This window comes from Taudactylus pleione, unplaced genomic scaffold (genome assembly GCF_031769625.1).
Source record: "Taudactylus pleione unplaced genomic scaffold, aTauple2 ptg000184l, whole genome shotgun sequence".
In the NCBI taxonomy this organism is placed as follows: domain Eukaryota; kingdom Metazoa; phylum Chordata; class Amphibia; order Anura; family Myobatrachidae; genus Taudactylus; species Taudactylus pleione.
In genome coordinates this window covers 5,185,797-5,197,559 of record NW_028284586.1, presented here as the reverse complement: position 1 = coordinate 5,197,559, position 11,763 = coordinate 5,185,797, and the positions used below count along the sequence as shown (strand labels likewise).

Sequence of the window (11,763 nt, the reverse complement as noted above, 5' to 3'; positions counted from 1 at the left end):
ACCAAAAAGTGATTGGAATTGTTAAATCAGATTGTCAAACATGTTGGATTTAGGGCCCCATACATCTGCGATGGATTGCCGCGATCCCGCGATGCTGCAACCCGGCAACGCAGGATCGCAGAAATCCACCATGTTGGATTTTCCCGATTTGATGAGCGCAATCAAAAAATTATCGTGATTGTCTAATCGGGGACATTTAACATGTCAAAATTCAGCGATCCTGCAACGAATCGCTGAACATCGATGGTGGACGGTCGGCGTTTCCACCCGGAAACGCCAGCATTTCCCATCGCATCGCCGGATCGTGACAATCAGTCGCAGATGTATGGGCAGCTTTTCACAGATGGATTGGGGCTGTAGATTGCTAGTGCATGGAGATGATCAGCAGATTTGCAGACTATAACTATTAAAATGATGGGCCTTTCAAGACTGGCAGATCTGTGGGCCTGATTCAGAGCCGCTCGTAAGCAGCCGCTCGTTCGCTCCGTGCGATGTTCGCACATCTGCGCATGCGTATGGGTCGTAATGCTCATGCGCCAACCAGTCAGTACAGTCGGAAATCGTGTGTTCACAAAATAGCGTGTGCCTGCTAATTTGAGTGACAGGATAAGGCGTTTGTGGGTGGTAACAGGGGAAGGTGCTTGAAAACGGGGAGTGGAGATCCGAACGCAGGCGTGCCAAACGGTCAAACGGGCGTTTTAAGGGTGTGCATAATTAACAAAGCAGTGTCATCGACCACTTCACTTGGCTGTCTTTTAGCCTGAACTGCTCGCATGATTGCGGTAGGAAAATCCAACCACAAGCACTGCGAGTAGTTCAGATGCCTTTCGATGTACTCGATTAATCTAATAAATAGCGGAGATGACGTATGATGCGAACGGCCAGGGGGCGTTTTTACAAAATAGCAAGCGCATATTTCGTTCGCTCGCTCAGACATAGAGGCGTCAACAGACCGCAAAGAGCGAGCGCTCTATTAAAATATCCGGCCCCTTTTTCTGAACGAGCGAGAGCAAATACCATCCGGCTCTGAATCAGGCCCTGTGTTTGCTGCAATCGATCTGCAAATCACTGAAAAAGATCTGTAATGTATGGGCGTAGATTTCTAGATTGGGAAATCCTAAAATCAGGCAACAAATCTTCAAATTGATCAATTGTGGTTTTCAGATTGCTGATGTATGCGGGCCTTAATTAATTTGCGTCCCTTATTAACGGGATGAGTTGGCAACCCAACATCTAAAAAACTATTTAAAAAAACAAACAAACCAAAAACCAACATTTGTTTAAAAAAAATCTTAAACTCATAATCAAAAGTGCTGAAATATATCTTGTTACAATCATTATGCCATGCATCTTTTTGCATACTTATGTTAGCAATGGAAATGTTGCCAGACCAGAATGAGAAGCATATTGTACCACCCAGAGGCTCACAGAAGAAAATGCACTTTTTTAAAATGTCACCAAGGGGTTTATTTATGGCCAATGATTTTACTAGCAAAACATGGCTAGTAAAATTATTGCCTTTTTAAATTTCAGGCCTAAACACATTCAGCAGTGCCGGGTTTTAGAACCTGACGCTTAGTAATTAAACCCAAAAGTAGCTTCATGGCTCCTCTATAGCTTCGTTATGCAATTTTAAACAGCAGTAGTAATATATTTATGTTGATACACACTATTCATTTCTGGGCAAGTGGTTGTTATGAATTTACGCAATGTTATATCATAGCAATTGACCAAAAACGTAAAATTAGCATTTTAAATCATCAGTGGAATTAACTATTTACATATTGGTTTCCATGTCTGTAAACATTTTGTGCAACTTATTTTTAAAATACAAATAAAACATAGTTTAAAGGGATTTAAACCTCCTGCTATGGGGCCCAGAGCTGACAGGGGCCCATCTTACTTGTCACAGTTACATGTGTTATATACATTTTTCACCATTGGGTGGTACATGGGGCACTTACAAACTTTTGCTGTGGGGCCTTAAATACAAAGTTACGCCCCTGAGTGGCATATAACTGGACCGAAGCCACAGATAGTCAATAGTGTGCCACCTTCTCAGGACACACGGTGAACACATGCAACATTGTCCCTGTCAAGCTGTGATACTTTAGCATTGAATCAGTCTAGCACAGTGCTGGGCAACTGGCATAGAGGAGGGCACACTCGACCCTCCTAATTTACCCTCTTTGGTTCTTTTCTCAATGAATATCATACATTGGATTGTCTATGACTGCATAAAGATGTCTTCTCGTCAGCTTGATCAGTCAGTCCTAGGTCAACCTACCGTTTGAGATACCTTAAAACTTCACACTACTGCAGTGATCTTGTGATAAAGTACAGTACGATGAAGGTAATGTTTGACCCCTTGTAGTACTAAAGGTTACCTGCGAGATCCTGAAAAATATCATGCTCACCACTGGCATACGTAGCAATAAGGAACTCATTCTGCAACACCACAGACTATGGATCGGCTCCAGTTGTGCTTTCACATCTCTAGGCATCTGATGAGGTGGGTTTTATGTACTGACTGTACAACCCAATGATGTGAAATGCTTTAGTCTCCAAATTTGCTGTACCTTTAACCAGTCATTTAGGCATCTGTACAACATGGTTGTTTCCACTTTACTGCTGCTCACTTCCCCACAGGCTTAGCATATTTTGAGTATATGTTAGAATTTTTTAAGGGTCACTCCTAGAAAAAGTCCCATTACCTATATTGCTATATTGGAGAGTTTGTCCATGCTCATGTTTGTGATAGGGAAATCCACTACACTGAAAGCTGGTTAGAGAAGCACCAATATGGTCTGAGCTGCACCATGAGCTTACAGTCGGTTGTCCAGTTCAGGAAAGTCCCGCACCATGAACAACACATGGCTTAAGACAATACAACAGATTATTTGGATCTTTAATTAGTTAAAATTAAATTAGACTTTATTCTGTTATTTAATTTTACATTAGTGCATAACTGCAAACTTTAATTGTGGTTTGCAACTATCACTATGCTGAAAAATAAAATAAAGGATATGGGAATGTTGGATTGTTTGTTCCATTGTACTTGCTGCGCTTCCTGAGCTGCACTTTCCTCGTAGCAAACTGCACTCTTGAGCCTGTTCTCTATAGTTCATCAGTCAAGCCTCCAGTCAGTGAGCAGGGTTATAGAAGCAACATGAAGCTATTGAGAAGCAATTTAGAAGAACAGCAAGAAGGATTAACTATTTCCTGGCAGAGGGCTGAAGCAAGGTTAGTCTGCATTTCTGTCTGTACGCTTTCATACAGTTATTTTCCATTGCTGCATTTAGATTATTTTAAATTTAGGACTGAATTTGGAACGTACCATATATGCTGGTAATATTGGAATATCCCATTCCACCACCAATTTCTGTCATTATTTGTTCAAACTAGAAAAGATAAAAATTGCACTGTGTTGGTATAATGAATTTAATTGGAAATGTAAGGAACGTAATAGTGCATCTTACCCGGATGGAGCTAGGAATTAATCACCTAAAACTACCATGGGGTGCCACTCTCCAATGCCTTTATGTACGTGCCTTCTATCCATAATTGTAAATCTAGTATTGTGTGAAAATTGCAAATAACAGCAAATTCTCTTTATCTTTTAGTTTTAGTTATGACATTGCATTTTAAGTAAAAGCCAAAAATATTTTGGATTATGGGAAAATTGGTGAATTCTGCATCAAATGGTAAAATTGGATGACTTGTTAATACCCCAGTATAAGCCATTAGACCAGAGATTCACAAACACGGCCCTCAAGGCACCCTAATAGTCCAGGTTTTAAGGCTATCCATGCTTGACCACAGGTGACTTAATTAGTACCTAGATTTAACCACCTGTGCTCAAGCATGGATATTCCTAAAACCTGAGCTGTTGGGGTGCCTTGAGGTCCGCGTTTGGGAACCTCTGCATTAGACTTTGCGATGACTGGTCACATGGCTGATGGCATTAAATCATTTATTGCGTACTGCATAAATTCATCTTTCCTAAGATGCTAAATCTGATCAGCTTCTGTGATAGAAATACATTATGACTAGCTGTGAATAAAATGAAAACAATTTGTATTGCTGTAGCCACAGCAAAGGCACAGATGAGGACACAATGTGCCAATAGACACAGCAGTAAGTTGTCTGCTAGCACTTAAAACATGTGTACAGCAAATTTAAATCAAAACAATCAGCACAAATGATGAGCCATAGGAGTTTGCCCTAATTAATACTTGGCAGGAGTCTTCTGTAATGGAATTAGATGCATTCTCATTACCACGATGTTCTACATAGTGCTCCTTCATGTTTCCACAGAAATGTTAATTGGAGTCACTTCATGCATACTCCCGATTTGGTTAGCTTCCAGAGGAAACGGGTACAAGGTGAAGCAATGGCTGTCCACTACCAGAAGGAGGATCTGCACCAAATTTCATCCTGATCCTGCCCTGTGCATGGTCTTCTGCTGGTCGAACAGAGACGATGAACCTACGTCGGAAAGTTTCACACAAGATAATGTAGATGAAAGGATTGATGCAGCTGTTGGCATAGCCCATGCTGATTGCCACGCAGTAAGCATAATGAAAGGCTAATGTAGGCTGGTCCATTACCAGTTGAATTATCTGAAGGACATAAAAGGGAGCCCAACAAATGAAAAATACCAAGCAAATAGCGATAGCTGTCCTGGTCACTTTCTTGGTCCGTATCCTGGAGCTCCTCTGTGCTGTAAGGGCTTCTGAAGATGCCATTTTCAACAGGATTCTCCTATATGCTAAGGAGATGACAGCAAACGGAATGGCAAAAGCAAGGAAGAACTGATACAAAGTATACCAATATATATCACTTTCTGGATTGGGGAGTGTGATTCCACAACCCAGAACTCCACCAGGAAGAGAGATAAGTCTCGCATACATCCAAACAGGAGTGATACTCAGGAGAGATAATACCCAAAGGATGCAGATGACCATGATAGCAATAGGTGGCTTTCTGTACTTTGCTGATGTAAAAGGATAAACGGTTGCAAGGTATCGGTCAATGGACATGGCGGTGAGGATGTAAGTGCTAGTAAACTGACTGTTGGTGTCCAGGGCAGTGATCAGTGTGCACATAGTTTCTCCAAAGTGCCAAACTCCATTGCCAAGGAGCTGGTGGATTAGGAAGGGCATACCAAGAAGAAAGAGTAGGTCTACCACTGAAAGGTTGATGATAAAAATATCAGGAACGCTGCTGGTACACCGGAATTTGGACTTTTTGAAGACAGTATAGATGACAACACTATTGCCAATTATTCCCAGTAAACAAATAATTCCAAACACAGTTGGCATTATTACATTGGCATAGGTGACATTGCTGGTCGGATCTGAAAAGACAGAAATAACATGTAAGAAGACTATACCATGTGATGGAAATTAATAGAGTAGGCTTGTCTTACTGTACCTACTGAATAACCTCCCCAAAACAAACTGCTTAATCAAAAGATTAACATGTGTCAAAGGGAGATTATTTATTTATTTATTTATTTATTACTTAAATAGTGTCAGCATATTCTGTTGCACTTTACAATTGGGAACAAACAGTAATAAAATAAGGCTGGGTAATAACAGACAGACATAGAGGTACCGTAATAGGGCCCTGCTCACCAGCTTACATTCTATAGGGAAATAGACATTGATACACAAGGATAAGTGCTACACATTGCATATTGCTCCACCCAGATTGCAGAGGTTCTTGGTGGGCTGTATGACTGAGAGGTTCTTGGTGGCTGTATGACTGAGAGGTTCTTGGTGAGCTGTATGACTGAGAGGTTCTTGGTGAGCTGTATGACTGAGAGGTTCTTGGTGAGCTGTATGACTGAGAGGTTCTTGGTGAGCTGTATGACTGAGAGGTTCTTGGTGAGCTGTATGACTGAGAGGTTCTTGGTGAGCTGTATGTTCCAGTCACACAGAAAAGTTGGCCTAGGTCTGTGGACAGTATGGGAGCAGGTAATGAGTGTGGATGAGAGACAATCTCCTGCAGAAAACAGAGGTCGAGCTGGGATATTTTGAGATAAGCGAAGAGATATATGTTGATGTAGTTTGGTTAATATCCTTATGTATAAGTAAAAGTAATTTATATTAGAGATGTTTCAAAACTTCGAGAGAGATAACGTGAAGTAGCCTACAGTATAGCAATCAATCAGCTACTAGCATTCATTTATAAAATTACAGAAGCTGATTGGTTGCTATGGGCAACTTCCCCACTTTATTTCTCTCGAAGGTTTGATACATTTTCCCCTCTACACAATGAGATAATATCAGAGACAGTGGTAAAGGCTTTAATCACTGTTACTAAATGTGCAAACAAATGACTGCAGGACACTTTGAGCTTGCTCATCACATATTTTGGGGGGAGCAAAGAAAGACTATGGACCTCATTCAGAGTCGGTCGTTGCGGCCGCACGGTCGTACGCCACCGATGTTTGCTATACTACGCATGCGTAAAGTTCGCAATGCGCGTGCGCAAACTAGCCGCTACGATCAGAAATTTCTCTCTCCTTGAACACAGCCAGGTCGGTAGTTTGAGTGACAGATGGAGGCTTTTGTGGGTGGTAACAGGGGAAGGTGCTTGAAAACGGGGGAGTGGAGATCCGAACGCAGGAGTGCCTCATTATGCGAACGGCGTTTTATGGGAGTGCATACGGATTATGGGAGTGCATAATTAACAAAGTAGCGTCATGGCACATGTGACATGGGAGGTTTTTACACTGACATGATCGTAGAGCTTTAGAGAGGGTATGGTCAACCTTAAGCTCTACGACCAGTTCCGATGGTTCCTGATGGTCTCGATTAATCCTTATATGCCCAGAGATGACGTGTAATGCGTATGAGAAGGGGGCGTATTTTTTTGTCTTCCGACCGCTTCCTCCCCTTGGTCGGCCAACTACCATCCAAACTTAGGGACGCAACTTGCGAGGGAATCATTTGAATATCCGGCCCCTTTTCCCGTACGACCGTGCGGCCGCTTAGACCAACTCTGAATGAGGTCCAATATGCTGATATATATATGCATTCAGATGATTTATCAATGCCCGTTTAGGAGCAGTTACAATAAACAAAAGAATTTGACACCAGATGACAACAGAATAAATCATCAAATTTTGCAAAACCGATAAATCCTCAAAAATGGCAAATTTCAAGAGATGTTCTCCTAACATTATGATTTATATGTCTATCATAGTGTCTGCCAATAGTCTCTAATTCCCCAGCAATTAAAGCACCTCTCTAATTACAATTAATTTGGATAATGTTTGGATAGAGAATTGTCAAGTATCTTGTCAAAGCCTCAAATAGATGACAAGCTGTATACTCTTTAACAGTTACAGCCTGATTCAGAGTTAAGCCGGGTACACACTAGACAATATTTGTACCCAGTGATGGCACGATATATAGGATGGTCCGTACACAGTACACACTGCACAATCTGGTGTACGACCGCCTGATATATGGTTCCCCCGCCGCATCCAGAAGCATGGTGTCAGTTGCCGGGTATTCAAATTGGCCTGAACTGCAGGCAGATCTGAAGATATGTCGAACAAAGCATAGGAGCGCACAATAGTGCGTACACACTGGATGATGTGGATAATTTGTAGTTCCGATTCACCTCAAAATGACAAATTCTCCAATATATCGTCTAGTATGTACCCAACAAACCATGCTGCAAGTCAAGAGGTGCAAACGCACTTATGTTTTTCGCATGTAGGGAAAATAGTGGCTGTCTTTACATGTAGCAAACAAATACTGGGCAGCTTTGATTTTACACTGAAATGTAAAATCAAGCCAGAACACAGATCTTCCCAAGGGTAAATCTCTGTGCACATTTTAAATCTGCCTCACCTGCAGTACAACATGGTTTTACCAAGGTGCAACTCTTTTTTTTTTTAAAGTTGCTTCTAACTCTGAATTAGGTCCTTGGTGTCTTTTATCCAGTGATTTTACTCACTGAGCCACTCATACCTTCTTCAACATAGACTATCATGTTATCTTTTAAAGCTGTGCATAGTGTGCCATTAGTAGACTCTCACATGACAAACATTGCTCTAAGTCAGGATTAATAAGGACACTTGAGGATTTCAAGTGTATGCTTTCTTGCCTCTGTAATGATAAAGTAGAATGGTCACTGAAGATAAGGATAACACAAAGATGAACATTTCAATTAAGATTCCGTTCCCTGCAGTACCTATGCAAACTATTGCTTATGTATTGCTCTGGCACTAGGTAAATTAATGGTTTTATATTGTCATACAGTGCACCACTGTATAATGCTGTATGCTTTAGTTATGCTTTAATTATTGTGCTGTGTTTTCATATTCTTCATGAATCCACATCTGCTTGTTTTATCCACAATATCTCTAAAATGTGTGATTTTTGTAGGACTGTCCTTGCTGAATAAAAATAAGACAACAATGTTTGAGAGATTATTCATGTATATATTATTCAACAGCAGTGCCATGCCCATAGCCTACTATTTTTTATGATTATTTGTTCATAACATGGTATTCTTTATATGATCTCCAAATAAGATTTCATTTTTATTTCAATGGAGCAAGAGGTGTCTGTATTTGTTATTTTTAATAAGTGTACACCAAGTTCTGTCCTATACAGGTCAATACAGTATGTTTGACTTAACATTTATAGTAAGATAAACATCTTATAAATGTTGCTTATCCTCTTTATCATCTTGTCACTTATGTATACAGTAGAGTGTAAGCTGTTTGGGTTCTACTTCTTATTGTTGCTTCATAAAAAAGGCAGCATCTCCCACAGCATACAACGTATGTAGTACACAGCACTATGCAACGCAAGTAGTACACAGTACTATACAATGTAAACAACCACGTAAGTAGTGCACAGCACTATACAATGTAAGGAGTACACAGCACTATGCAACTCAAGTGGTACACAGCATTATACAACATAAGTGGTACACAGCACTATACAACGTAAGTAGTAACACACAGCACTATACAACTTAAGTAGTACACAGCACTATACAATGTAAGGAGTACACAGCACTATGCAACTCAAGTAGTACACAGTACAATACAACATACTGTAAGTAGTACACAGCACTAAACAACGTAGGCAGTGCACAGCACTATACAATGTAAGTGGAACCCAGCACTATACAACATAAGTGGTACACAGCACTATACAACATAAGTGGTACACAGCACTATACAACATAAGTGGTACACAGCACTATACAACATAAGTAGTAACACACAGCACTATACAACGTAAGTAGTACACAGTATTATACAACGTAAACAACCATGTAAGTAGTGCACAGCACTATACAACTCAGGTAGTACACAGTACTATACAACATAAGTAGTAAACAGCACTAAACAACGTAAGTAGTGCACAGCACTATGCAACTCAAGTAGTACACAGTACTATACAACATAAGTAGTACACAGCACTATCCAACGTAAGGAGTACACAGCAATATGCAACTCAAGTAGTACACAGTACTATATAACATAAGTAGTACACTACAACATAAGTAGTACACAGCACTATACAACGTAAGGAGTACACAGCACTATGCAACTCAAGTAGTACACTACTATATAACATAAGTAGTACAGAGCACTAGACAACGTAACTAGTGCACAGCACTATACAACATAAGTGGTACACAGCACTATACAACGTAAGTAGTAACACACAGCACTATACAACGTAAGTAGTACACAGCACTATACAAAGTAAGTAGTAGTTCACAACACTATACAACCTAAGTAGTACACAGCACTGTACAACATAAGTAGTTAATGCATGTGTTATAACATCTATGCAATCAAGAAGACACAATTGAGTACAATCTAAGATTGCCTAGTGTCACGAATTCTCAGTATACACCTATCATGTTAAATTAAACCTCCAAAGTATTATTTATTGGCACTGATATTTATATCACCATTGAAGAACTTGCTATATACTGGATGCAGTCAGGATCCTGTACCCAACCCCAATATATCTAAATTGCTATAGAAATATCTACATTCTTGCACCCCTGATATACGTTCTTTGGTAATCTTGAGAACATGACTTTGTTATTGAAAAAACAGCCTGTTACAGCAGAATTGATACAAGGAATCATCGTAAAATACTTGATTGAACATTTCAGAGTAGTTTTCACATAGAAGGACCAGGGATTTATATCATGGTTTTTGGTAACAAACTTTAGAACAGGACTATACTGAATGATTTCATATAGATCCTCCTCAGGGTAATACTGGTGCTCGCCTCCATTCAGACATATAAACTAGCAATGAATGAACGTGGATGGAAGTGTAGCATGTGTCCTCAGCAAGCAGGGAGCTTTAATGCACCAAATCCAGTATATTTGGCAAAACAAACTGCTTAATGAGGAGATCAGCCTGTGCCATTGGGATAATATATGTAATAATGGCAAAGGTTCGGGTCACTGCTACTGAATGTACAAACTAATGTACAAGACACTTTGAGCTTAACCATCAAAGATATTTGGGAACATACGAGACATTCTACTGTTATTTTTGTAATGTATGCGTTCAGAAGAGATATGAAAAAGCATTTATATATATATATATATATATACATATATAGTATGATATGTACAATAAGTGTCTCCTTTACATATAAATTAATCAGAACTACAAAACTGCAACATAGTGTTGCACATATTATAAACTAGGTAATATTAAATACAAATTCAGTGACTATTTATTGAACAAAAGCTAATATTATAAAGTTAAATAATACTGAATCAGTATAAAAATAAATAAGAAATTAGCACTATTTCAAATTAAGGGTAACAGTTCCAATAGCAATACAAATAAAATATATATAAATAGGACTTCTATTATACAGTTATGACTATGAGGTGATCTGATACATCTACTGTATCTCTACCCACCAAAAGCTGAAAAGTTGTGAATTATCTGGGAATTATTCTCTTGCAGGCTGATCACCTCTTCCAGATCCGCAGGAAAATCCATGCTCTTTCTGACTTGGCAATCATTCAGTACGGTTCATCAATGTCACAAGTGTCATTTAGTACAGTCCCTGACAGTGAAAGCTCCTTGCAGAAGCAGCCAGATGCATGTGGGATCCGGCATCTCAGAACACAACCTGCTTTCCTTGCAAGCTGCTGTGCAGAATATATCTCTCTCTGTCTGAGCTGTGATTCTCTGCCTGCTCTTTGCACCACCCTCTGGCTAGAGAAGGACAATATTCCTTTAATAGAGCAAGCTGTCATCTGGATACAAGGAGCATATCTTCTTGGTATCACAATGGAATGGGGAATCAATACAGGTTTCCATTTGTTGCACCAGCCAAATATCTCAACTTATTCATTTGCTGGGAAGAATGTGGCACAAGGTTAGAGAAAACTATTTATTTTCATAAAGAAAACCACTCATATTTGAAATCCTCTTAATTCTTAGAATCTGGGAGAAGAGCGGCTTTTGTGCAGTTTCCTTTAGCTGTCACAGTGATATAAGAAACAAAGCTGAAGGGTTTTGCTGAGACTTAATATATGATAAACAAAATTACCTTTGCACTCACTTCCCAAAAGTACAAACTGTTTTTACTTCTTCCTCTTGTTGCTCTTTGAAGTAACCGTTCTCATTAAAGATGGCAGCACCTACAGGCAATGTGTGTCAGTTCAAAGGCCTGTGTGCATTGGCTTACAGGTAATTAGAGACACCTAGGAAAATGGTGCAAAGTGTATTTTCCA

The 11,763-nt window shown here is 39.7% G+C and overlaps 1 protein-coding gene across 1 annotated transcript; it reads right to left on the bottom strand.

Moving 5' to 3' along the window:
- Window positions 1-4,358: 4,358 nt before the first annotated feature.
- On the bottom strand, window positions 4,359-11,023 carry LOC148519712 (melanin-concentrating hormone receptor 1-like). The gene is made up of 2 exons (XM_088476210.1): window positions 10,942-11,023; window positions 4,359-5,359 (listed from the first exon to the last, which is right to left on the bottom strand). Exons 1-2 carry the CDS (start codon window positions 11,021-11,023, stop codon window positions 4,359-4,361), a joined length of 1,083 nt encoding a protein of 360 aa, XP_088332336.1.
- Between the last annotated feature and the right edge of the window lie 740 nt (window positions 11,024-11,763).

Bases quoted from the DNA above. Each gene is read 5' to 3' on its own strand.
- LOC148519712 (XM_088476210.1), bottom strand. From the start codon at position 11,023: ATGGATTTTCCTGCGGATCTGGAAGAGGTGATCAGCCTGCAAGAGAAT. The intron at 5,360-10,941 runs GTGGGTAGAGAT...CTGTCTTTTCAG, and splicing joins TCACAACTTTTCAGCTTTTG to ATCCGACCAGCAATGTCACC.